This window comes from Liolophura sinensis, chromosome 1 (assembly GCF_032854445.1).
Source record: "Liolophura sinensis isolate JHLJ2023 chromosome 1, CUHK_Ljap_v2, whole genome shotgun sequence".
In the NCBI taxonomy this organism is placed as follows: domain Eukaryota; kingdom Metazoa; phylum Mollusca; class Polyplacophora; order Chitonida; family Chitonidae; genus Liolophura; species Liolophura sinensis.
In genome coordinates this window covers 21,861,906-21,888,605 of record NC_088295.1, presented here as the reverse complement: position 1 = coordinate 21,888,605, position 26,700 = coordinate 21,861,906, and the positions used below count along the sequence as shown (strand labels likewise).

The window sequence follows — 26,700 nt, the reverse complement described above, 5'->3', positions numbered from 1 at the left end:
CGTACTACGTCAGCGATTTGATTCTCTCGTACATTTCCCAGTATATTTCCTTTAACGAAAACATAAACGTACGAGTTAAAGAGAGTTTACGCATTAATTGACGACGTTTTTCGCATGCATCCGTCAACTGAAGAAGTGAAAGTCAATTCGAACACTTAACTTCCCATTGTAATGTGAATTATGGCCAGTCAACCTAAAGCTAGACTTGATATGGGGCATGGATTTATAAAATGCATTATCAAGAACCAGGTGGAAAGGTAAAATGCGCCGATCTCTTGCTACGCTTGGTTTTTTTGATGTGTGCTTCAAGCCGGTATGCATGTTATCACAGATCCAGCGAGATATTTAGGCACCTATCCATCATTGCTACAGGATTTGAAACCTCTGTGTACGTTATTTACGACATTATTTACGGTGTTTAACTTTGCATATTTTAATCGTGAGTAGTCATGGAATATGTGTATATGCCGTTAGTGTTAGCTCTGTACAAGACAGGGCTGATAGAGTATACGTAATCACAGCCCTACAAAGCTCGACTGAGATAGTATACGTAATCACAGCCCTACGGAGCTATGTAAGTGTATGATAGTGTCGCTGCTTTTCGATACACTCAGTGGCGTCAGTGCCCTTTATCTACCACGTTTCGATCTTTTTTATGGTAAAATCAAATGTTCAAATGTTAATACCATGAGCAGTGAACTGAAACCTGGCCCGGCAGACGTTAGCATATGCTCAGTGTGACCTGGTAAAGAGCTCAGTAAAGAAATTTTACATGTGATATATAAGCTACTGTTGCCGATAAGTACACCTTAATGTCTTTATTTACAGAGACAACTATGACAAAGAAGTGAAAGCAAAGATGAATGATAAACCAAAATCTGTTGGTCAGAATAGAGGGAAGAAACCTGAGTTGAAAACTTATGTCCCTCCGCCAAGGTCAAAGATTAAACAAGGTAAAATATTTGAGGTAGAACAGTTAATCACTCAGTACTCTATTTTGTCTGTAAAATCAGTAATAGACCGTATCCAAATGTGTTAATTGTTAACAAAGTTAAGCTTTATCCATATAATTTTTCAAACTTTTTTTACAAATGATATAAGTTATTTATAGTTGTAAACATTGAGCGTACATCTGTAATTTAACACAAATATCTAAATTCAGCTGCGTTTTCATGAAAAGTTTATCTTCTTCCCATGATATTTACAACAAATTATTATCCAATACTATTAAGGTACACTTTTCTTCCGTCAGAAACTGAGAGCAGTGTGATCTTTGATTTGGAGTATGAAGATCAGAAGGGTAAACTCCATACAATCTCTATAAACAGAGTAAGTGGTTGATATCAACCTATGTCGTGTGTTTAACAAGCAAGGGTATATTAGATTGTATCTTATACCATATAATTTGGTAGGTGTTTTACATGATACTCACAAATGTGCACCTATATGGGTGGCAGAGCCTGGTGGAAGCCAACACATTTCTCTAGATTTTTGACAAACGCCATGAGGTAATGCCACAACCCAATTTGTGATGGGAAAATGGTGGTAGCCTAATTCTTCAACCTTTTCAACTGCCTGTGCTATCAATAGTTTAAAACACTCTGAGAGAACTAAGGGGTGTAGAGAAATAATTTGCAGTTTTATAAAGCTTGCATCTTTAATGAACAAACAAATCATTTTAGTGTAATTTTCATAATAACTGCATGCATTAATTCCACTGAAAAAAGTGCCTTTATATAGTGATTGGAAAGGTTGAAGATTTACAGTACTGGTAGTTAATTTTTACTTCTTCATTACTTTTATTGGCAGGGTGACAGTGTTTCTCATGTGGCAAGGGATTTTGGCCTTCAAATTGGTATGACTGAGATACATGTGAAAGCTTTGGCCATCAAGCTTCATGAAGAAGTTGATAAAAGACAAAATGGCAGAGTGTCATGACACATTTCGAGTTGCTGTGCGGATAAATAATCTGTGGCAACAGTCCGGGACCAATGTATTATCCAGTAGACACCTGCCTTTACCACCCATCATTGCCATACAATGTAACTCCCAAGTTCACTCAAGGAAGGTTTATTATACCCAAGTGATGGTACATGTTACTATGATTGAGGACGAATGACTGAACAGGGCTGATACAATGTATCAAATAAGCATAGAAAGTGAGGTGAAAAAAAGGTAACAAAAGCATGGAGGCACTTACTCAGGAGACTGTTTATGAACCATAAAGGATTGGTTATGCCATCCTCTAGGCCAGAGCCATCCTTCTAATACCTGTTGAAGTCTGAATGGAGTTAAGCACTATACACTCTGGTGATTGAGCTCATTGTGTTGCTATCAGTGAATGTGGACCATCCCCCAAGTGTTTTTCAGTGGTTGGTTATGTAGAATGTAAGGAGTGGCTACGAGAAAAGACTGAAATACGTAGTAAAAGGTGCTAAGTCAAAACATTTTAGGAAAGTTTACATCTACCAACACATGATCTGCCATTATAAGCTAACAAGGAGTCCACTATTCCCAGTGCTCGGTAAGACATCTTGGAATTAAGCAACATTAGTGCACCCAACTTTGTCCATCAAGCAAAACCATCTTCTTATCTTGTATTGTCATTAAACACACACTGTTAACAAATAGCAGAAGTTCATTTAAGGACATCATTTAGATGGCCTCTCATTGTTAGGATATTTTAAATGGCTGCCTTTTGCTTGCATGAATCTGCATCAACTTTAACAATCTCATTTCATATAGACAGTTTTTCTGTATAGTTATTTCTGCAGAAGCCAATAAAATTAATTGCATCTGCTGCTGTTTCAGGAAATGCTCTCATTCCTTTATGTTTATATGGTAATGATTGCACAGTTAACACATCTTATTGGGGTGGGGATCTATTTTATATGTTGTTAATATGTGCACAACACCACATTATTGTCCAAGTTTTTGATTTTTTGTTTTATTGGTTCATACCATCTTCATTTTCTCCATTAGCATACTTTGTCAAAGCTGAGACGAATATAACTGTTATATTAGTCACAGGTCAAAGTCAGTATGTTGTCAAAAAGTCCATCCAACATGACCGCAACACGAGTCCAACCATACCAGAGGAAAAATCTGTTCCAATGAATTGTGAATGCACAAGATCAGCTGCGATCAAAAGTTATCGTTGGTTGTCACACATACATGTAAATTCTGACAAATCTTATCAGTCTGTCCTTGTAGTATGAACTTTGTATGAGCATTGCGAATTATCTTCTTAAATTGTATATACATTTTGGCCATGGAGTGCCTTTGATTTCACTCAATCACATGGCCACCATGGATGAAGAAGAGTCATTCAAGAGATAACGAATCTGTCAGTTTTGGTGTTTTCATTCAGGGTAAATTCACCACAACTTCTCAAGATCATGACAATTTAAAGATAGCGACTAATCACACAAGTTATATGTCATTTCATTGGTGTTACTGGGTCTTTGTACTCCTGAAGTTGTGTGTTACTTAGATGCAGTATTTGCAATGGTCTAAAAATGTTTTAATCATAATATCTGAAAATATGTATGACAGGTTTTCCTAGGCAAGCACTCCTAACTTTAAAATGAAAGACTCAACAGAACAAATTGGGGACTCAGCTTATGTAATGCAAAATCCTGTTTGTCAGAATTTTCTTCAAAATGACGCTTGTGTCAGTCCTGCCTAATACCATCAAATCTTGGTCTGAAAGTAGGATTTTGCTCATACGAATTTCCTGCCCAAATTGAGAATGTATACCGAATATAACTTTGCTGTCATTTACATGGCTTACAGCACAACATGTACATGTATTTCACTTGTTTCCTTGCAGGTTTTTTTGGCCACGCCGTTTTAGCGCTGCCTCGGTGGAAAAGAGACACATAACCCACAGTAATTGCGCACAATTTCGTGAAAAGTTGGTTTTATTAGCAAATACTAATGAAATGAAGCTAATCTGGCATGAATTTCTATCCTTGCACAACAAAAGAATCTACACATTCATCATTGTCGTCAAATCTGACCAAAATGAAAGAGCATTTGAAATAATGACTAGTTAACCAGGGCTAAGAAAGCAAAATGACTTTGAGGTCATCATAAAATGTCTATCACCATAAATCATCTAGTTTTTCACTAAGAGTATGTTAATAGGCAGCTGACCAGAAACATTACACAATTATGTCTCTGGGTTCTCACTCCATTATCCTTCATTCCCTAACCTAACTGCAGAAACTTTAAGCCTTACAATGACATTTTTTGCTTCATCTACTGGAGGCAATACTGGTACAACCATAATACATGCCTAAATGCTAGAGAAATACTACTGTACAGTGCAGGGTGGGTCAGAAGTTTGGTATGGAAATCCTGCACGATTAACTTTCACTGTGGTTGCAAGTATGCTCAAAACACCAGCCACCACTATTACAGGACCTAATTTTGTTTTTTATGTCCTTCTTCATAGAAAAAGACACCTAAACTTGAGAAAGCGGGGTATATTAATAAACATGTTGGTCTTTGCAAGCAAGACACAAAGCCTTCCAAAGCATGTTAATGAAACAAGAAACCACATCAACTCTTACAATGTAACGTTTGAGGTACCGTGTTGAAGTTACATGCAGATTCCTAAAGTGCCGCTATAAGGCTTTTGCAGACAGAAAACAATGTGCAGCAGGTTTCTATATATTTATGCTTCTGACATCAATTCAACATATCCAGAGAGACCTGTATGGTGCAGAGATTAAATATGTATGGCAGAGAAGGCAGAAAGTGATATAGACCGTTCCTGCTATGTGTATGGCAGAGAATGCAGGAAGTGATACAGCCTGTTCCTGCTACGTGTATGGCAGAGAATGTAGAAAGGGATATAGACTGTTACTGCTACGTGTATTACAGAGAATGTAGAAAGTGATATAAGACTGTTCCTGCTATGTGTATGGCAGAGAATGTAGAAAGGGATATAGACTGTTCCTGCTACGTGTATGACAGAGAATGTAGAAAGTGATATAGACTGTTCCCGCTACGTGTATGACAGATAAGGTAGAATGTGATATCGACTGTTCCTGCTATGTGTATGACAGATAAGGTAGAATGTGATATCGACTGTTCCTGCTATGTGTATTGCAGAGAAGGTAGAAAGTGATATAGACTGTTCCTGCTATGTGTATTGCAGAGAAGGCTGAACTTGATATAGACTGTTCCTGCTACCTGTATGGCAGAGAAGGTAGAAAGTGATATAGACTGTTCCCACTACATGTATGGCAGAGAAGGTAGACTGTTCCTGCTACGTGTATGTCCTGCCAGTCTGATCTTCGGATATCTCAGTATTAATTGCTTACACATGTGTATGTTCTTTTGTAAAACTATTTTCTGGCTGATTATTGTGCAAATGTCAAACAAGTTACCAAGCAAACAGGCAGAATGATTTACAAGACTAACTGTAGTGTTCTAAAGGGTTGCATTGAGAATTGGTGTATATTTGGCAGTCAAACACTAATGTCATCTCTGCAACTAATATTGAACAAACTCAGCCCAGGGCAAAACTCAACATGATTTATAATTATGGTAAGATACAGTAGGTGAAATATTAATCTTTTTAAAATACATCTTAAGACACCCCTGAAAATCTCACAACAAGGCAACGCTTAAAATCATATAATTCCTAAATTGTAGTTCAAGATGAAGTTAAAACATCAACTGAATTCCAGAATTCTAAAAACATCAATTGAATTCTAGAATTTTAAAATCATCAACTGAATTCTGGAATTTTAAGAAATTAAACTAAAATCTACTGGCACAAGGATAAATATTTACAATAAATTAGAGTTCTACTTAGGTTTTCATTTAACTTAAGAAAAACATATCTATTAGGTAAATGTAGTTGAAAATGAAATATATCCATGATGACAACACCCTCATACGCATAAATTGCCAGCACAGGCAACAGCCCTGGGACATTTACACATTGCATGATTATCTCACAGAAAATAGATTCTGTATTTCAAAAATAGTCCAAAGATATGCAGGCAAATATTTTGCCAATCAAACATAACTGAAGTACAGTGGAAGATACCTAGAGCCAAAATGTTCCAGAAACTTTATCTGCATGTCAACTAGACAGACAATATTTGGCTAACTTCAGCAAAAAAGTTATTTTATATAATTATGTAAGTAAACAAATAATCTCTGCTCTGAAGATCATAATGGGAAAGACTTGCTACATCAAAGAGAAAAGAAAACTACACGCATACATCAACCATATCCACTCCACATATTCAAGTTAAGGTTTAACCTGTAAGGGATAGCCATAAAGATGAATAATCAGATTTTAGGAATTCCTGTTCCTCCATTATAGATTTTCTGAGAGACAATCTGGTTTAGCTTCAGGACACCTGTGTCAGTAACATGAAAACTGTTTTGATAGTGTCAATCAATATGGCTTCATGGTAACATTAACATAAACATAACAATGTCTACCAAATCTGCACTATATGCCATCATCATATGTGTATTAAACAAACATGGCAAAACTGCGACCATTTTAAATACTTTTCAGTAAAGTCTTGAGTTCTTTGAGAGGAATTAAACACTGGCATTATGTGTAGTTCAATACACTGGCCAGCAGTACCAAAGAGACTTCTCACATACATGTGATCAGTAAAATAGGATCAACAGAAGAGCATAGATGGAAATGCTGTACAATGAATGATATACATGAACTAATGAGCTGATCCTTTTAGAGGAAGAACAGTCTGTTTGCCAGGTCAATGTGTGGTTCCTTGCCAATGTTCTGTCCAACCAAATAAGCCAGCTTGTGCGCATACTGAAAAAAGGAAAAACGTAACATACTGTTACTTTATGTAAAGCAGTTCAAAATATTGGTATGTACATATAATTATTGGAAATGATTTCATCACTTATTTATTTCACATAAAAAGAGCTGGAGGTTAGCAATCAGGCTTTGCCTTCACCGATGCCTCCACATATTTTAATTCATTTTAAATCAAGAAATTGTTAACTGTTTTTCCATTATCCTAAGGTTAATCTATAAAATTATCCCTTGATACTCCTTAGTCTTAAGTTGCCATTATCTGGTTGCAGTATTGCTATAGAGGTGTAAACCCATAATCATTCAATTATTCCTTCTTTGCCTCAGATGTTCAGCATAGGTTGCAGAGCAGTTGGCCCAATACTATGACAATGTGACTAATGCTGAATGTAAGATTACCCCCCACCCCATGCAAAGTAACACGAACTTTTCATGCTGAGAGTTTCCAACATGATCCAGTGTAAACAAGCTCACCAAGAATGATCTATGCAGAAAGAAACAGAACAGCTTTCCTCAGATTTTCTTTTGTGCTTTGTACATTTCCACCAACAAGGTGAAGTCCAACAAGATAACTTAAACTGTCGAGACAAATATTAATGTGAACATGTACTACTTACTGCTTAAATGCAGGAATAATGAAATACCTGGCATGGAGCAGGGACTCGCACAGTTCCTGGCCAATTGTAGTACAAGTGAGTCATCTTGTAGGTGAGGCGTTGCATGTGGTCAGGGTTCATGCCTGAGGAGTCGTGGACTACAATGTAGTGGGTGGGTGACACTGTGCCCTGTCTGACATGCTGGCTTACAAGGAAGAAGTCATACCTGAAACATACATCAGACATGAAATTGTCGCAGCTATATATAGCATCAAACACAAGCTGCAGTCTACAAATGTTATTGCAATACATGTACCTGTCTAGTTTACCTACTTAACACCAACCCATCATGGATATAAAGGTATTTGGGCTTGAAAGATCAGTGACAATGAAATAGAAAGGAAGTTTATTAACAGGCTAACTGTATCTTTTAGAAGACATTGGCCTTTTTCTTCATAATTTATGCTGTGTTGCAGCCATACTAGATTATATTTAGGCAGGACAATCTCCTAGCATTGTCCAAGCAGTAGCAGGTTCTTACCATTCCTTCCTTGTGATGGTGTGGTCAACGACAGTTCCTGGATAAGGGTTCCCCAGTTTATTATCAGGCTAAAAACAAAATAGGAAACACATAATCAACTTGATTCATCCTTCAACTTAGAATTACTTATCAGATATAGCCATAAAAACTTTAAACTGAAATACATACTGTTCTCATGAAGATCCTAGTGTTGATTCTTTTCTGTACCACAACCACGGATAGTTTTGGCTGGTAACTTTCACCAAAGACTTTAAAACAATCCTGAATCTGCTTCACTTCAAAGTCAGCCACAACGTTCAACTGTCCATCACCAACACCATCTCGGAACACAACTATCTTCTGCGGCAGTCCATGTCTTATCTGCAACACATTGTTTTATTCCATGATTTTTTATTCCTTAAAGGTTACATTGGCTAGAAGAAAACACTTAGAACAACCTAGGTAACAACTGAACAAAGATGTAAAAATTCAAAATACTTTGTTTTACTTCAGGTCAAACCATTTGCATCTGCTTGAATGGCCAAACACCAAGTTCCATCATGTCACTACATACATGTATAGATGAACATTTACCTCATGGTACTTTCTGAGGGCGGCAGTGAGGCACATCTTCAGCCATCAATCAGCTCCTGGCCCTGGCTCTGGAAGCACACTCTGCTGTACCAACGAGTGATGTGTTTGTTTGTACTCGCCACAAAGCCACCCACAGACCTCTGGCCCTGCTGGTGGAATGTGTCAATACCCACAACCATCAGGTCCTCCTGAAGAAAAAAAATTACCACAAACATTCAACATAGACAGACTATTAATTGGATAAGATGGCCCGATAACTTATTACTCAATACAAAATAGAATCTTTAGTTTAGTTTAAGATTTAACATTTTACAATCAATTAGGACAACTCACACATTGTGACAATTCATTCTTGCAGAAACATCAATCTGACAGTGTACATATACAGTATCAACGAAAAAAGAAAGAAACAAAAACTAAAACATAATAGATTAATTGGAAGTTAAAAAGCTGTGCCATCATGTCAGATTGCATTTTTCTCCTGAGCCTGAGCTTACACCATTACATCAGTGTTACGAACCCAGTGTTCTAGAGGCTTTAGTGTCACTGTAAACAGAGTGTACATTCTGGAAATACGCATCGGTGTTGTAAACATGTTTACAAACAGGCCATCCAGATTTTTCTTTACATTAGTCTATAAATATGGGTGACGGAGTTGTGATGCTCGCAGTCTCAAGACCATTTGAGAGCAGCCATATTTACTGTCATTTACTGTGAAGGATTTTGCTAGGTTTTGGAGATATTGGCTTTCATGCCATTCGACCATTCATCATTTGTACTCAATTTTCTGCACTTTGTGAGCTTGTGTTTCGCCACTAGCTATTTTTTGGAGATGTTATTTTGGAGCTTGTATCGATCATTGTCTCCTTCTGCGGTTACGTAAATTTTTCATCCCAGTTTCACTGTGTATCTATTTTCGAGTAGTGAAACATACATCCACAGCTCGGCATCACGGACCTACTGTCAACATGTCGCCCTGAGAAGTTACACATCCACTTATCAAACTGTCATCTAGAGATTGAGGAATTCATCTTAACTGTGGATTCTATATTCATGTGGACTGACTAGCCGTTGGAAGCTGGAATATTCCGTCCAGAATTGGATGCTGTCTTCAGTAAGAGACTATATATATATATATATATATAATATATATATATATATATATATATATATATATACACACACACACATATTTACATATTTTTGGAATTAGTTTGTATTGTGTATTTTTTTCAGTTGCATTATTTGTCTATTTTGTTCAACTACATCTACTGAACTTATTCAAGCGTCTTTGTGTTTCTTTGTTTGATCCTGTGTAATCGCGTATCGCTGCTCTGAGAGTTTAACAAGTCAGTTGTTTATGATCTTTACAATCCGATACTCTTCTAACAACAGCTAAAAATTTGTATACACATTCACAGAATAATTCAAGCTGTAAAGCTTTAAAACATCAATGTATTATTTTTTTTACAGATCTGCCTTCACACAATGACATATTCACAAGAACATGTACAATGACACAAGATAGAAAAGTAGGAAATCATAATCGAATGCAAAAAACAAAATGAACACACCAAAGGTATTGACATGGCCCAGAGTTCTCCTCCAATTTACAGTTGATCTGCAGCGCAATCTTTTGAGTCACACTGCGCAATTTCTGTTTCTGGCTTATGGTTTTAGCAATTATGACCTGAAAGCGAAACACATAAAAATAAAACTGCAGCTCAAAATATAACTAATTATAGTTATTTCATTTCTTGATTTAGTATGAACACTTGTTGCACCCAGCAATATTTCACTCATATGGTGTGACTCAGGTTTAGTTCAGGAGGGAAACCGACAAAGCCCAAATAACGGCAGTTGACAGTGTATCATATATTCATTTTGGGATTTAAAGGTTTCAGCACAACAAGTTTAACTCGATTTTAATGTGATACATGTATGTTCAATGTAATTTAAAACACTTGTATGCCTGATATTTCACATGATCAATTTAGGAGATGATTCAAACCCCTTGATTTCCTAAGAGACTTACTATCCAGGGGAACGATTAGTTTTTTAACCTTATTTATCCTGAAGTTGAGGCCTGTAACAGTTGAGAAAGTAGAGCATTAAACTCTACTGTATTTCCTAAAATGTCACCGTTTGTCACACAGAGTGTAGCACTGTAATTTGTGTAACAGCTGAAGAGTTACAGTACTGCATGGTGTAAGTATCCCTTTCCCTCTGCTTCATGTAGCTGATAGATTTGTGAAAAGTTCAAGTATTTATGGTCCTGGCAAATTCTGTTACCTGGGAGGGAACTGGACATTCCACACAGCACAGCTTTTTAATGGCACTGTAACGATCATCACGGCTTGTTGGGCAAACAATCACAACCATCTGCGTCTGTGGCAAAAAGGACAAAAAAAAAAAACAAAAAAAATAGAGACATAGGAGACACATTATCATTAAGCACCTCCATATTTGTTTTTTTCATTGGTGTTTAATGTTCCAGAATTGTTCACGTATATGTCGCAGTGATGAGTTTATGGATGGAAAAACATGAGCGGCTAAATAAATTCGCAGCCTTTGGAAAGAAAGTGACAAACATTCCACATGCAGCAGAGTGAGCTCAAAGGGGTGTCACATTGCTGGATGGCAAGTTATCTCAACATACTTCATCAAGGCCACCTACATAGATTCTTAAAATTACCCTTTGAATTGAACCCTAACACCCTGTGTATTCTAGGCTAGCAATTAAAAGTCAAGCATCTTAGGGGACACCACTGATTTTAGGAAACATATCTCCTTGTGTTATCATAAGAACTAAAACTTGACATGCAGAGAATGAACCTGCAATCTAAAAAGTTATATCACTGCAGTAACAAATGCAATTAATATGTAAATGAACACGAAAGCATTGTGAAAAACATACGTTACCTTTTGAGTAATGTGATCTCTCAGGCTGCGAATTAAAGTGTCTGTGCGGTCATCCCGTAGTTCCAGACATTGTGGATGATGCACTTCAATTCCCATAGCAGGACAAACTCTGGACATCATCAGAATGTATTCTTGAGCTTTACTCTGGTCTCTCCTTGTATAAGCCACGGTCCAGTTTTTCAATGCCACAGCAGATATGACAGGTGTGCTTGTAGCTTTGCGACCCCAATCTGCTTCAGGTCCAGCAGGCACTGAGGTATCATGGAAGATAACCTTTTCCGGTGGTAAATTTCTACCATCAAGCTGTAAGATCAACACCAGTGCAATGAACAACAACATTAAATATACAAGAATGATAATTGGGGGTTTGGGGAAGTTGAGTGGCACAAACGATAAAATGGACGATGGTGCCACAAAGCAATGAAATGAACGCAAAGTTTAACAAATAAAACTGAAACAAGAGGCTTCACACATTCCAAGTATCTACAACAATACCTGTCAGTTTCCCAACTTTCTGTTAGTAACTGGACAGGACTACTCAATTAAACAAAAATGCACTTCATACAACACATTAAAAACGAAGTCCAAAATTAGTACAAGCGGCTTTTTCTGCCAAAATCAGGTGAGTATGAAATATTGAAAGCATCTCCTACAAAATTCTGTTGCTGGAATAATGATTACACTTACACAGTAGTGTGCTGAAATCTGTCAAATGCAAGCTTAGATTTTAGTATAATTAAAAATATTCTCAACTTATGACAGGTTACAAAGAAATTTTCAAAACATGGCCTTATAAAGTATCCAAACAAATAACATAAGATGTGGCCTTACAGGAATAGTGTCTTTCTCAAGCTCCAGTCCCCAGCCCTCTAACTGCTTCAAACATTCTGAATTCTGAGAAACACTATTCACAAACTTCCTGAGAGCTTCCTGCCTCTGCATAGGTGTGACCCTGGTATGGGTAGCAATGTCCTGAAAACAAAACAGCCTTACATTAAACCTATACATACATTTCGTAACGCATAATATTAATTTACTATCATATGTATATAATTTCCTAGGTTAGTTTGACAATTGATCATACACATGTAACAAATCTTGTTTACCTTCATCACTCTGAAGTCTTGTCTGATTTCATCTGTAAGTCCAGTCATATAACAAAGTTCAGGTATTAGACATATCACCTCAGTCCCTCCTTCCCTCCGATCTCCCTGGTTTGTTATAACAACAATTAATAAACAGAATCAACAGCAAAACAATTGTGCGAAAGAAGCATATCCACGTAGAACATTTCCAAATGTTTATCACAATCAAGCTTTGTGTTTTTACAGATTGTCTAGACTTTTACCCTAGTAAACACGTTTCCACATTCATCAATTTGAATACCAAAAGTATTTTCAATATACTTAAATTTTAAAATGACCATTAATTAGTGAAAGACAACACCTGACTAATGTTTATGTCCAGTGAAAAACTACTGAAGAGAAAAAAAAATTATATCATAAAAATTTATTAATTTTAAGCATTGTCCGGTGAGATTCCCTCATCTCATTCCATAAACCCTCATCTCTACTGATTTTTTCACTGACTCTGATATTTGTTATTTAGAAACTGAAGGTTACACCCTAAAATGAATGACAAAAAATGTATTCGTATAATTTGAACAGCGTCGGCCTAGCATGCCTAGAATCCAGAGGGAGATAAATGCATTTGGGTCGAGATGGTATGCTACAATCTGACCTTTGTGACTTGTGATACCATCATTGAAAATTACATGGCTGGTAAATCAACTAATTTTACGACTGTGGTTGTCTGAATATGGTACACAACAATCCCAAAACACTGTGTGAAATGGTCCTTCAGCTACACATAACTAAAACAATCTCAAAATGATGTCTTGCGTCACTTCCCGGAGTGAATGAGTAAAGGCTACGTCATCGCTTAGCATAGATGTCTGCCTTGATGCACACTGGTCATTTGCGCAGTACTGTCATTTTGTTCTACAAGTTATTCAATGAAATCTCAACAAAAATAATTAAACCTGTTATCCAACAGCAGTGCCGGGGTCCCAGCCACTAGTCTTTTACCACTTCTGGTGTCTATACAGTTCATGATAATAGAAAAAAAGACACACAAAAAAAAAAAAAAAAAAAAAAAAAATAGAAAGGCATGAACCAGATCTGAGCCCTGTACTGTCAGGCATCATTTACCACGGTAAACTGCAGTCAATGCTTTCATGCAGTGAAGCATGAAGTTCCCGTGTTATTTAACAGGATGGTTTTCTTCATATTTTTGTTGGTTTTTTGGTCATAACATGAAACAACACAAAGTATAAGAATAATTCTTGCAGATTTGTAATCATGACATCAAGGGGCACCAGACAGTGTATTTATTTAATGATTTTAAGCAGTTTTAAAAACTGACTTACTTTTGAGCCAAGTTCATTGGCCAGTTTTGGCCTTATTTACATACCAAACTAAAAGCTTTTTACAATCTGGGTAAGGCGATCCACCTAAAAACTGTAAACGAGAAGTTTATCTCGATAGGTTTAACCATTTTGAAGAAAAGGATTTTTTTTTAGCTTATCAATAATATTCAAAATGGCCGCTAAATCATGTGACTGGTAAAACAGCACAAAACGTCCAAAGTTGCTTCATATGTTCCTCAGTAAGACTTCAAAGTTTTGTTTTTCTACGTTTACCAGTTTTTGAGATATTGCAATTTTACGAGTTGACTAAAAATAATAATAACAGTCCGAACGATTTCAAGAGGTGTATCCCTAATAAAGTACGATACTTTTTAGAAAGCTTGAGAATCCTGCTTTCCATCGAAATCTGTTTAGCCAGGTGCTCTCTTCTCCTTTGAAGGGATAAAAAAGTGTCGGAATAGTGTTTCAGATGTAAATTGAGCTGGACCTATGGTCTGTTTGATAGTAATGACTATTAAATGATGTAGCTGACAAGCAAGTAAATGCACCCTCTTGTTACAGCTGGTTATTTAATATTCTTACAGTTTATAATATCAGAATAATATCACCTATACACTGATAATCAGTTTTACTACGATAAGGACTGTGGTAAGTAAACAAAATTGACGACAGAAATCTAAATGTGAACATCAAACATTTGATAAAATCCTATACTCCAGTTTCTGTTAAGGTACCAAGTACTTACCCCTGGCAGATTCCTCTTTTTGGGTCGATGTAGCAGTAACGGTTGCTGAGGGTCCTGGATTTCCTTGTTATAGTTCTTCCTATAAAGTCAGGACAAATTATCACGAAATTTATGACGCTAAATAATGTACTCACATACACCAAAAACTCTCGCTCAGATGTCTTGGATTACTAAATTAATGTTTCAGTTAAAATCTTCTAGTCTATCTCCTTAGAACACAGCCATCAGTTTCAATCTTAATATAATGAAGCAGGGGTCAGAGTAATGTTGGTACATGTAAAGTAAGCTTGCCTATAGTATTCAATGAAGGTCATACTCTGTCCAGTGCTAGAGCATTCAAATGAGTGCTGTGGGTTCTTGTCCCAAACAATATCATCCACACGGTATGTCTTGTTATTGTAACGTGTCAGCACGATGTCCCAACCAAGACACGAGTGACTTGGTCCTGGAAATTCTGTGAACTCCTTCGAGAAATGTTCCTCCTGCATGACAAAAAAAAACAAAAAAAAACAACAACAACAATAATAACAAATATAATAGCTTTTAATAATTTTGCATCAAGTAAGAAACTTTCATAACGTGCTCAACAGTTTTGGTCCAGCTACAAGTTTTTTGCAAATGCACAGAACAGCCTGGAATTCGAACTTGACCTGTGACTTGGCATGAACAAGCTAGGTATCAAATTTCAATTCAAGACAAAGAACCATTTGACTAAAGTCTGGAAAACTGTCAATGTACAGAGCAGTAAAATAAAATGACTTTGTAACTCCCTATGGTGAAATCATGTATAAATTTTCAATTCAATGTTAATAACTGTTTCACAAAAAAAGGTCTGATCAACTAATTAATGACTCATCGATGAGATGTAAGCCTCTAGAACCATCACACTCGTGCAACCATTTCCCGACGTTAAGTGAACTAAAATGAAAGTAACTTCACATTTTCCGATGGTTTCAGAGTATACATGTACCCAATGTAGATGCTATATTGGTGGAAGGCAAGTGAAGCCTATCAATATGGCCCTATCAGCATAAGCTCCTCACACACACACACACACACACACACACACACACACACACAATGACAAATGGTAATCAAACAATTATACCTCATTCTGACCATTCCTACACTGCATAACTACAAATTCAGAATGTACTGCAGGACATTGGTAATCTTACTAGGCCTACATACATGTAAAAATATAATAAACCATTTCATGCACAACCATTAAACGACCAGGATCAACCGCACCAGTTGTTATGATCCTTTTCTTCGATCGTATGATCACATCAAACTATTCTAACAAGCTTGACAAACTGGAATAATGAGATGTTTACTTATTTAACAAACAGATATACCTCTACAACAAAATGTCTGAAAAGTATCAGCGCAGGCGCAAAAACAAGTACATATACAATTTTTTGGTACATAACAAAGTTAAGAAAAACAACTAAAGTTAACTTACATACACTCCCAGACTGTATCAGTTCTCAGAACCCTGTGGGAAGCATCAGCCAAAAGTAATAGTCCTCCTTCATGTTCCCTGATGGCTGTGATATAACCTGGCCACACCTCCAACCTGGGTGGAAACAAAACATACCAGTACATCCATGTACACAAAATCATACAGATTTGATATTAAAAGATGCCTTTACCCAGTTTACATTTGTTCATCAGTCAATAAACTCTGCACGTTGTTTTCATTTCCAACAAAAATAGTGACCACAGAACCAACAAAAACAGTGACAACGGAACAAATAAAAATAGTGACCATAAACTATATCAAATCACAATATACCAACATCATAAAAGATCATGTATTTAGACATACTTGTGCTGGGGGATTTCTGTTGGGGTATTTGGGTTGTAGTAGTAACGGCCCACTTGACACATCTGTAAAATGTGCATTATTCTGCAACAGAGAAGTTGTTTATTAATGAAATTAACTATTCAATCTTTGAAAGTTTTACAGTAGCCAGTACTTGGGCCTATTACAAAAAACTGTTGTAGGCAAAGTTGATAGTAAATATGAGTAACACAACCAATATATGTTGTGCAATAATTATGATATGTGTCATTATAATCTACACACATGTAAATTAAGCCTACATGTACATTGTTAACTTTATGGAACAGAACCAGGACGGCAACTTTTTTCACTCCCAGTTAGCAACTCTTCAGTGGAATTTTTCTCTCTAGAATTTGATTCAGCCTTAAAGAGTTGTTTGTTACAGGCATTTGGCTGTTTTTGACAGGTGAAATATACCTACCTTCTGAATATGCTATTGTATAACTGATCACAACTCTCAGGCTTCAGTAATTTAGTCTTTCTTATTCGAAGAGTGACATTTGTCCCATCTGTAGGCTTTTAGTATGAAGGATAGTCTCCTGAGAAAAAGGCAAAAAAAAAAAAAAAAAAACACAAAACAAAAAAAAAAACATGATAAGAATCCCAAACGCTTAATACGGAATACATTCTACTACAGTATTGAGTAAATGCCCTACAATTTACCCCCTAAGATTTACCAAATGTATTCCAGGTTTCCTTGCATCTGTAATGACTGTGCACAGCAGGAAACCAGCAAGGGTAGTCAGCGGATTATGTGGAAAGTTGACAAATCCAAAAACCAAGCTCATGCTTCACTAAACTGTTAATTTAAATCTATGCTCCTGCTACCAACTTTTTTTCTATCTCGATATAAATCACAAACTTCTTGTATGTGGACAGCCTGATCACCTGGAGTTTATGATTGCCATTAATGAAAACAAGAATTAAAACTTGTTTGTTTGAGTCCACTTTTATGCATATGGATTGGAATGCCATATATCTGTTTAACTGTAAAGGCTATAGTGGCAAAATTTCACATACTGAAAATCTTGATCATACTCATCAAATTACCTGTCAATTATCTGACGTTGTCTAAAGGTGATAAAGGCAGCAACTTTACACCTACTTTTGCCACGCTCCAGTTACAGAAACTTGTCCGAGTCATTGTGGGGTAATATGAAAGATTCTCTATCAACTTCTGCCATAATTTCGTACACAAAACTACTTCATTTACTGATGTGGTACAGGCACGACAATCGGCTGTCACAACAATCTGAACAGCTCGTGGTTCATTCAGAGACCTTGCTGGACTATGTTTTCTGTGTTCAACTCAAAATTCATGACTTGATGTGCAAGAATATATAACTCGCCTGTAAATGGGAGGACAATTTCAAATGTCATCAGACACGTGCAAGAGGTGTGGCACAACAGATCTTCATCACTAATTTAATACCCATTTCTAACATTTATTTATGTGAAGCTGAGAGGGACCAACTGTAACTCAGAAAATGCAAAGATCTGCACACATCCACATAAACGTTTACATTAAGGCCTATAGTGTAACCTATAAATTAAGACAATGACTTTTGGCATGGTTATACTTTGAGCATGGATAGAAATTAGAAGTAAAGCCAGTAGGACAACTACTATCTTTTTACCCCTAAAGTCACAGTACAATTTGGCAACTTACAGGACAAAATTTCTCTGAACTAAACTGTTGGCCAATAAATGATCAAATGCACTTTCTTTTGATATGTAACAGTTTTAATAACTCACCTGTGGGTTTATTTTGGGCACTACAGATATATAAAATACCCAATGGCGGTATGTACAACTATATCACTGCCTTGACAAATGCTGCTGCATAGTTGCTGTTACTGGTATCTAAATTTTTTTCTGGTAATTTGGGTGAGTGAGTGCTTGGGGTTTAACGTCGTACTCAACAATTTTTCAGTCATATGATGACGAAGAAATCATTAGGGTGCATGTACGTGTAATGTGCCTCCTTGTTGCAGGACGGATTTCCATCGCTCTTTTATTTAGTGCTGCTTCACTGAGACGACTTACCAAAGGTAAGTAAGCCGCCCCGCCCGAGCCATTATACTGATACGGGTCAACCAGTCGTTGCACTATCCCCTTCATGCTGAAGCGAGGAAGTTACAACTTCCTCTTTTAAAGTCTTAGGTGTGACTCGATCAAGGATTGATCCTGGATCTACCGGTCCCGCAGCGGACGCTCTACCAACTGTGCTAACCGGGCCTGTCAATGGTAATTTGGAACCCTGATGAGACACAGCAGTTTTGGGAATTCACAAGAAAGCCTCTTGATACTTTTTTAGTTTAATTCATGGGTTTAAAACTAAAAGTGTGACCGGTTAGGTAATCTTTTAGCATCCCCATCAATGACTTGCTCAATGTGGTATAGATCCTCTCCCTGAGCTGTCATATGGGGTAAGGAAATACATGGGGACAGGGGGGTATCAAGTTGCTGTTCACCCTCTTCTGTAATCTCATCACTAATCCAGTACCAAAGTAACTGACATGGAAACCTTTAGGTGATTTACTGTACATCTTAAACACAAATGTTAGTTAACATACAGACAAAAGTTAAGACTGCTGGTAGGTGTACAGCAGCTGCCAACTGCCAACATTTGGCATGCTGTCTGTTGTCAAGGCTGACATACAGATGTCTTACATTATACTGGCTGAAGACAGTCTTCAATGAACAGCTGACTGCGCAAACTGATCTGTGCATTGTCAACTACATATTGACAGCAAGGTCCCACAAGTTTTGAAATTTACAAATTTCCTGCCCAAACACTGCCGTTTTTTGTTGTTGTTGTTTTTTTTTCTTTGGTTAGAAAAAAAAAAAACACTGATGTAACAGTAAAGAAGTCAGTTGTTTTGTCTTTCAAAGCCAGCCCATTTGGGGGGGAATCCAAGAGCACATGGCCACACTTGTTTAAAGGACAATGCCGTTAAAAAAAAAAAACACATCAAAACAACTTACCTGTTGTTCTAATTCTTTGGGAAGATACAGGATGAATCCATCAAAAGCTTTTGTTGGTCCAATCAATTCTCGAAACTCAGCCAACAAACGAAAGCGCATACTTTTACTGTCAATTTCAGGCTGGAAATCAACATGGTACTGATATACATGTCTGTTTTTGCACTTCACCCTCACGTAATTGGCAGACAACTGCATACTGAAAAGGACGGGAAAAATAAAACTGCATGTAAAAATTACACTTCATAATATACATTACAATACATGCTATTCACTACACAATCCTGGACATATTTTCTATTGATATACCAAATCATTGTGTCAGGACTTTGGTAATAAGGGCAAAAAAATGTAAAATGGTTAAAACAAGCCTAGAATTAACCATATCCTTGCATAAATATGTAATACTGTTGGAAACAGGCAAAAGCAAAAAATCTGCTAATACTCACAGCTTTCCAGAAGATCCTGAACGGCTAACAGTTGGCTTGTCGTGAATGTTTAGATCTCTCATCCCTCTTGTTGGTGGTGTTGCAGAGGGCTGTCGTGGCACCTCCTGAGCAGCTGCTGCAGTCAGTATCTGAGCACCAGTTGGGTGGGCCTGAGGGGTAGTGGATGGTGCAGCCATTGCAGATGGCACCTCACCAGTTATCCTATTTTAAACCATCCAACACATACATGTACATTAAGTAGAAGTAATAATGATGTCCTTTCTTGATAAATTGTTTCACATTAAATCACATAAGATGAAATGGCAAACTGTAGTGATCATTGTCCCTGCTGGACTTACTTTTTGAAGCTGTAAGACAGTGACTGATAATGGGAATAATATCAACCCCGTCACAACTGTTTCTTTGCATCAGACTGGTTTCCAATGATATAAGACTTAAAGCACTATTAATTCAAAATAAGCTTTTATATCAACGCCATATCACACAATTTTTTACATTAATCTGACATGACAAAGTGGAGACATTGTGTGGAAATGAAAATACAGAATGGCAGCCTGGGGGCCCTTGTGAGAAACAAAGCCAAATCAATTGCAACTACTCACCCCAACGCTGCCCTAAGAGCTGCAAATCCACGTCCAGCAGGAAGCCTGACTTCAGGCTGTGGGGCAGACCCTGCAGCAACAACTTGTGGCACATGCCTTGGTGGTTCTACTGTCTGCTGCGGGGATGGTTGTGGGCTTAGTATCTCTAATAAGAGAAAGAAAGAAAGAAAACAGAAATATTTATAAATACATAACCTTACCTTATCAGCTTAGCTTGAATAAAAGTTGAAGCAAAATGTAGAAATAGCTAATACCGTATGTGTATCAATAACGTAAGTTTACAAGTTGTTGTTTTTTTCTTGATTTGGAGAGTAACATTTTGGTGTATGCTATATTTGTGTGAAAAATACCATGGGTGTTAGCAGTAACAGCAAAGTGGATTATTGTAGGCTTAATTAAAATACTCAGAAGTTTCATGCAGAGACCTTGAAGAAGAACTCATGCAGTCTTAGTGTCCAGCGGTGAGACTTTATCAAGATTGAAGAACAATAGGCTTGTTGTGTTGGACTAAGTACATAATACTCACAAGGGTCAAACTTCATTAACTGACACACATTGTATGGTTTGGAAAATCTTAAACAACAGAAAAGAATTAATCTCTAAGAACTGCTGGAGTTGGATTCAGTGTTTCTATGCCAATTCCTCTTCTGAACAATTTTCCGGGTGGCATTTTGGTCAGCCATTACGTCTGTAGACAATCAGTCACATAGGCTAATGCTGGGAAGCTTGTCACACACCAGTCAAATAAAGAAGAATACACCAGCCATCTTGTGTTACTGGTTGAAAACACCGATAGCTGTGGCCAGGCCGACAGGTCCGTCAACTGGAAGTAGCCTATGGTGAAAAGTCTGAGCCCACTGAAGCCCAATTCTGTCCAGAATATACGTGTTTTGGGATTATTTTTTTTAGCTACTCCGATATGAGGTTTACACAATCCTTACAGTAATATAAATACATGCTTTTATTTTGGTGTAGTTTTTATACAAATGCGACAAATGATAAGACATGAGCATGAAGGACAGTGCAATGGAACGGTCACACGAGAGCCCGCCTGCAGCCCGCCTGTGTTGGGGTGATGTCCGAGGTGAGAGGTATATGGAATTGCATGTGCTTTATTCATAAGAAAGTCGCGTTGGTTTGTAAAATTTATGCAATGATTTGTCGAGTTTACCATAAAATATCTGCTGTAAGGTTCTATATGGCATAAAATAAATGTATATCAAAATTAGTACGCTGATCGTTGATACCAATTGATAACTTCGATCGTATATCTAATCCCTTAATTAAATCGCCTAATCAAGTTGATGAACTGATTTTGTTTTGCTGAGGTACGTTACATATTGCAAAATGAACTTTCTGCTTTTCACGGCTAGTATATGTTCACATAGCTGAATACACGGAGACTGTATCTTTGCTTGCAAACTAGCTAGGATAAGTCAGAAGACGGAACTATATTCACACCTTCAATGATAATCCTACGCGCCTCAGCATTTCTCCGACACAGCTCAGTTCAGGGTTCATCAAGCATCAGTAGAGCGTTATTCTGTATCTCGGAGCACGATATTAGCTGTAAACCTAAGCTGTGATGTATTTAGATTACTGAAATCTATACAGTACAGCTAATTAACTGGCATCATTATGTCGCAGAGGAGGTTCTATGTTGTTAACCAGGATATAGATCTACATTACAAGCACATGTTCCCAGCACTGAGTAGCCTGTGTCAAACATGTTCTGATATTTCAACCAATTTTTTAATTGAATATACAGTATAGTTACTTTTTTATTGTTTTTGTTTGCATTAAATTTTCCATTGCAGTGTTAATAAAGATATGACTTCACTATGCACCATACCTGCAGCTGGTGTTGACTTCTGTAAGAGCCCTGCCAGAAGTGCACCTCTCCCAAAACCTCTACCAGTAGGGACAGGGCCTTGTGGTGCACTAACTGTTGCGGACAGAATGGTCACAGCTCCAGGGGCCTCTTTCTGAGAATAATACACATGGCTTTAAGAAAACTTTATTTTATCAGAGTGAATCTGATGCAACTTGATAAAAGTTTGGTTAAAATGTGTGAAACAGTTCAGTTAAAATGGAAAGCTTCTTGATTACTGATTTTGCAAATCACCAAACTTTCAAAATATCATATCATATGATAGGTGTGTTTACAGGCACCAAAACATCACATCACATGACGGTTTACAGAATTCAAAGAAGCTGAAGTTATTAAAATTAATAGATGTTATAATGGACAGAAAGTCTGCCACTATATATATAAAGCAAAAAGGAAATAGGATACAGGTATCACAGAAAATTATTTAAAAAATTATGTTAAGTTTTGAAAGCCAAGAACATGGAGATCAACACTGGGGATATGGCACTGATGGGCAATTCACCCTAAGTAGCCATGTTGTAGAAGCCTCTATGAAATTGGAAAATCGCTAGCATTGAAAGTGTCACATGATAATTGGCTGAGAGACATCAACAAACCTATTAGTTCTTGACTGTCAGTGTGGCTTCTTATAGTGGATATACAAAAATCAATGCAATAAATCGGAAATTGGAGCTATTTTAATTGCTAAACTGAAGAAATTTGGTCCACACATTTACATGCAGGGAACTGAGAGCGGCTACCCTTGTGACAAAGTAACTTGTCATGGTGAGGTGGCAAGAAAACCTCCTTGGGAGAGTTACTGCTTGAGAAAGATATTGTGACATTGCATTACTTTTCTTTAGCAATGTCAAATTTGTATCTTCCCTGCATCTTCTGGAAAAAGTCTGTTCCATGTGAGAAGGTCCTGCTATGCTCAGTACATTTCCTCATGTCAGTACAGCCAGCCAAGTGCAGGCCAAGACAAAGTTGAAAAGGATGGGTCTTGTGCGCACACAGATCGTACTCACCATGACTGCCACACTAAAAGAAACACTAATACAGGAAATTATAGAACTAACCTTTTGTCTCCGGCCATACGTTGGAATGTCTGTCAGCAACTTGTGGGTTGGCGTGGGGTTTCCCCGAGCTCTGCCTGGTTTCCACACACCATAATGCTGGACGCCGTCGAGTAAGTGAAATATTCTTGAGTATGGCATAAAACACCAATCAAATAAATAAATAAATAGAACCTTTCGAGGTGCACCCAATGTGCTGTTTTAGATTTACTCTCTATAAGTATGTATGTGTATCATGTTGGCACTAACAAATGGGGAATACAAATGGGTTTGATTCCCTAAAAACGAGGTTTCAGCTGCCACTTTCCATGTTTGTGCAGTTTCATTATAGTCCTTCTTTGATGGAAACACTCATTGATAATATTCTGTCTTAGTACTATATTATTTCCAAACAAATCTGTTGCTTCTGGATGACTTATTTAGATAAATAGCAAATATGTTTTTAGTTTAGGTGTGGTCATTGCTGAATGAAGTAAGCTTCAAGCACTTCAGTTCTGTTACCTGGGCGTGTTCCCCTTCAGAGTCGCTCTGTCCTGGTTTTCTGGTTGGCTGTTGTAGTGCCTGTGCGAGGGCCGCCCCTCTCCCTCCCCGGCCAAATCCACCAGTCGCCATTCCCAAGGACCAACAAGATCAGTTGCTTTCTTTTATGGCTCTTTAAATGATAAAAAAAAAAAAAAAAAAAAAAAAACACTTTGTGACTGTCAACATTTCAAGTGACCTGTATTCATATAATGTGAGTGAGTGAACGCCTGGGCTTTAACTTTGTACTTAACAAATTTTCAGTCATATGACGAGGAAGGAGTCCTGAGAGTGTATGTAATGTGCCTCCTTGTTGCCGGATGGATTTCCACAGCTCTTTTATTTTGTGCTGCTTTCACTGACACAACTTACCGAAGGCAAGTAAGCCGCACCACCCAAGCCATTACACTGTTATAGGTCAACCAGTCGTTGCACTGTCCCCTTAATGCTGAACTCCGAGCAAGGAAGCTACAACATCCTCCCTTAAGGTCTTATGTGTGACCCAGGTTTGACCCTGGATCTACCACCAACGAGGAAGACGCTCCATATAATGTACAGTGTCAGAGATAAATAACACTCAATGCAGCTATAGTGATGCTTGATCTCTGTAATCAACAGATTCAAGTCTTGTTGGTTACACATTAGTAGTCCTCACACATTCTGACAAATCATACTAGCATTACGTGCAGGACAATATACAACTTTATAATTCTGCCAGTCCTAGAGCCTTCTGAGAATTACAAGTTGGACTAAAACCCATTTTCTTATCCACTAGTTTAGTTCTAGTTCAGTTCTCTGTTGATTATTGAAGATTAACTTGAGGATGCAACTCACTATACCCTTACACAAACATTAAAACTGCCTCCTGGTTTAAACATGTTCTCTCCACAACGTAAGCCATAATCATTCATTTATTGAATTCGTACTAAAGCCTAATTAAACACATTAAATGCCACAACTTTGATGTCAGGTAACGAACTCCTTGCTCCATGGTGGTAGAACTGCAATAAAACAAAAACAGTCTGCAAGATTGCCTAACGGATTGTTTTTTTTTGTTTGTTTTCTTTGTGACTCGAGATGCAAACATGGCAGTAGGTCTTTGAGATTTACATCTTCAGAAAAATTGCACTTTTCGCCGACTTACGGGGGTTATTTTGTCATGTGCTCCCCACAGAGACGTTATCTTCAGATGAATAATCATGATTACGCATATTACTAAGTCGTTTCCAACAATTTACTACCACTGGGGTTAGGTCATGTCAAAGAGAAAATATTTGGGTTGAAGCAGCAACAGGCTGTGGGAAGTTTTTATCAGTTTGTTTATCAAGAGATTTCCGCTGACATCTTTTCTTAATACTGTACGTTTTTTGCATATCACATATTCAAAAATAGCACATACAGTTTACTGATACAGCAATAATGCCCTTCACTACTTTCTTATTATAAAATCATTTTCTCCGTTTTTCTTATCTCTACCTTTTCAAAGTTCTCATTTCACATCGTCGAACCAATACAGATTCGATGGTAGTGGTGTTGTTGTTGTAATTCAATACTGACAACAGCATTCGTAACTACCACGATTTCAGACCAATGCTCTGTTTTTCTTGACCGAAAACTACTTTAAACGCCCAAAATAAATATCATCTTTAAAAGTCACCCAAATGAAACGTCATTTTTAACTGAACTCTTACTGGAGGTCACTGTATGTAAACCCCAGGAAAGCGAAAATACAACCTCCCGCTCCGTTTGTAGTGGCCCGGATGTGCACGAGGTCAAAGTTACTGGTTGCCGAAATGTTTTCTGGAACCCAGAATTTCCCGCGCGCACTTAATAAGCAGAGTCATAATTCGAAAAAATGTTAGTTGAAACGGTTATACAACTAGGCCTACTATAGTAAGTCATGAATAATTAAGTTTATCAGGCACACCTGTGAAATTTGTTCTCTCTCAGTTTGTATAGACTTTTAGGTCTACATAAACTAAATGAAATGAGTAACCCGTACATGGAATTAGGCATTTTTGCCTACCCACTACAGGCTTAGGCTGTAAGAGTTCCAGTTTCAGAGATTATTTCAGAGTAATAGGCGAATAGATAGAGCCAACATTAAAAATAAAAAACGATCTTTCAATCAACCTTTGGTCAATAAGAGAAAAAAAAAATATATAACAGTGATATACCGAAAGTTACGCCCCTTGCTCCATCAGATCAGCATGATGTCCTATATGCCCCAGCGAACGAGCAGTAATTAAACCATATAAGCTTATACGCACTGCCTCCATGATTAAACATACTCCCTGGAGTAAACCGACATAGGCCTGCATTCGTGACACCCCCATTGCACATAGTAAATTAACTGATGTGACATTTTTCTGTAAACGGTGACGAATATAAGCTAGTTACATGCACCTGCATGTCATGTAGAGTATTCTACACATATAGGGTCAAATGAAGCTCCTTATACCAATGCTATTTATGCGAGCTAACATAAAATTTGTATTATACTCTGTGTGTGCAAGAATTTAACGCATTAGTGTCTACATTTGACAAATGGTCCCAATTACAAAGAATTTTGAATAATATATTGCTGGAATGGCTTCGGGGAAAGGTAACAACGAATTTAAATCCACCTAAAACAATAGATAGGCCTATCCAGGCCTAGCTGATCTCCCGTTGATAATTTTAACTTTCAGTACCAATAACTCAACATTGTAAAGAGAATTTC

General features: G+C 37.3%; 2 protein-coding genes across 3 annotated transcripts; one reads left to right on the top strand and one right to left on the bottom strand.

Moving 5' to 3' along the window:
* Positions 1-122: 122 nt before the first annotated feature.
* Positions 123-5,088, top strand: LOC135462095 (UPF0561 protein C2orf68 homolog). Of its 2 annotated transcripts, none has more exons than XM_064739452.1 (4): positions 123-257; positions 829-953; positions 1,253-1,329; positions 1,810-5,088. In XM_064739452.1, exons 1-4 carry the CDS (start codon positions 181-183, stop codon positions 1,936-1,938), a joined length of 408 nt encoding a protein of 135 aa, XP_064595522.1. In that variant the 5' UTR covers positions 123-180; the 3' UTR covers positions 1,939-5,088. The 2 variants fall into 2 exon arrangements, with proteins under 2 accessions (XP_064595522.1, XP_064595521.1); XM_064739451.1 differs by lacking the exon at positions 123-257 and adding an exon at positions 262-388.
* Position 5,089: 1 nt separating this feature from the next.
* LOC135462094 (piwi-like protein 1) lies at positions 5,090-25,730 on the bottom strand. Its single transcript, XM_064739450.1, is given in 25 exon segments — positions 5,090-6,817; positions 7,468-7,645; positions 7,961-8,028; positions 8,129-8,320; positions 8,534-8,574; positions 8,577-8,721; positions 10,108-10,142; positions 10,145-10,223; positions 10,826-10,921; positions 11,456-11,758; positions 12,287-12,427; positions 12,562-12,666; positions 14,629-14,707; positions 14,920-15,043; positions 15,046-15,110; positions 16,094-16,207; positions 16,460-16,540; positions 16,899-16,992; positions 16,995-17,016; positions 19,466-19,661; positions 19,912-20,112; positions 20,514-20,658; positions 22,366-22,498; positions 23,961-24,111; positions 25,670-25,730. Coding segments are annotated over 24 exon segments (2,835 nt in total). The 5' UTR covers positions 24,072-24,111; positions 25,670-25,730; the 3' UTR covers positions 5,090-6,730.
* Positions 25,731-26,700: the final 970 nt, after the last annotated feature.

Coding starts and splice junctions, on each gene's coding strand:
- LOC135462095 (XM_064739451.1), top strand. CDS start 297: ATGTGTGCTTCAAGCCGGTATGCATGTTATCACAGATCCAGCGAGATA. Junction 389..828: donor ACAGGATTTGAAACCTCTGT/GTACGTTATTTA, acceptor CTTTATTTACAG/AGACAACTATGACAAAGAAG. Junction 1,330..1,809: donor ATACAATCTCTATAAACAGA/GTAAGTGGTTGA, acceptor TTTTATTGGCAG/GGTGACAGTGTTTCTCATGT.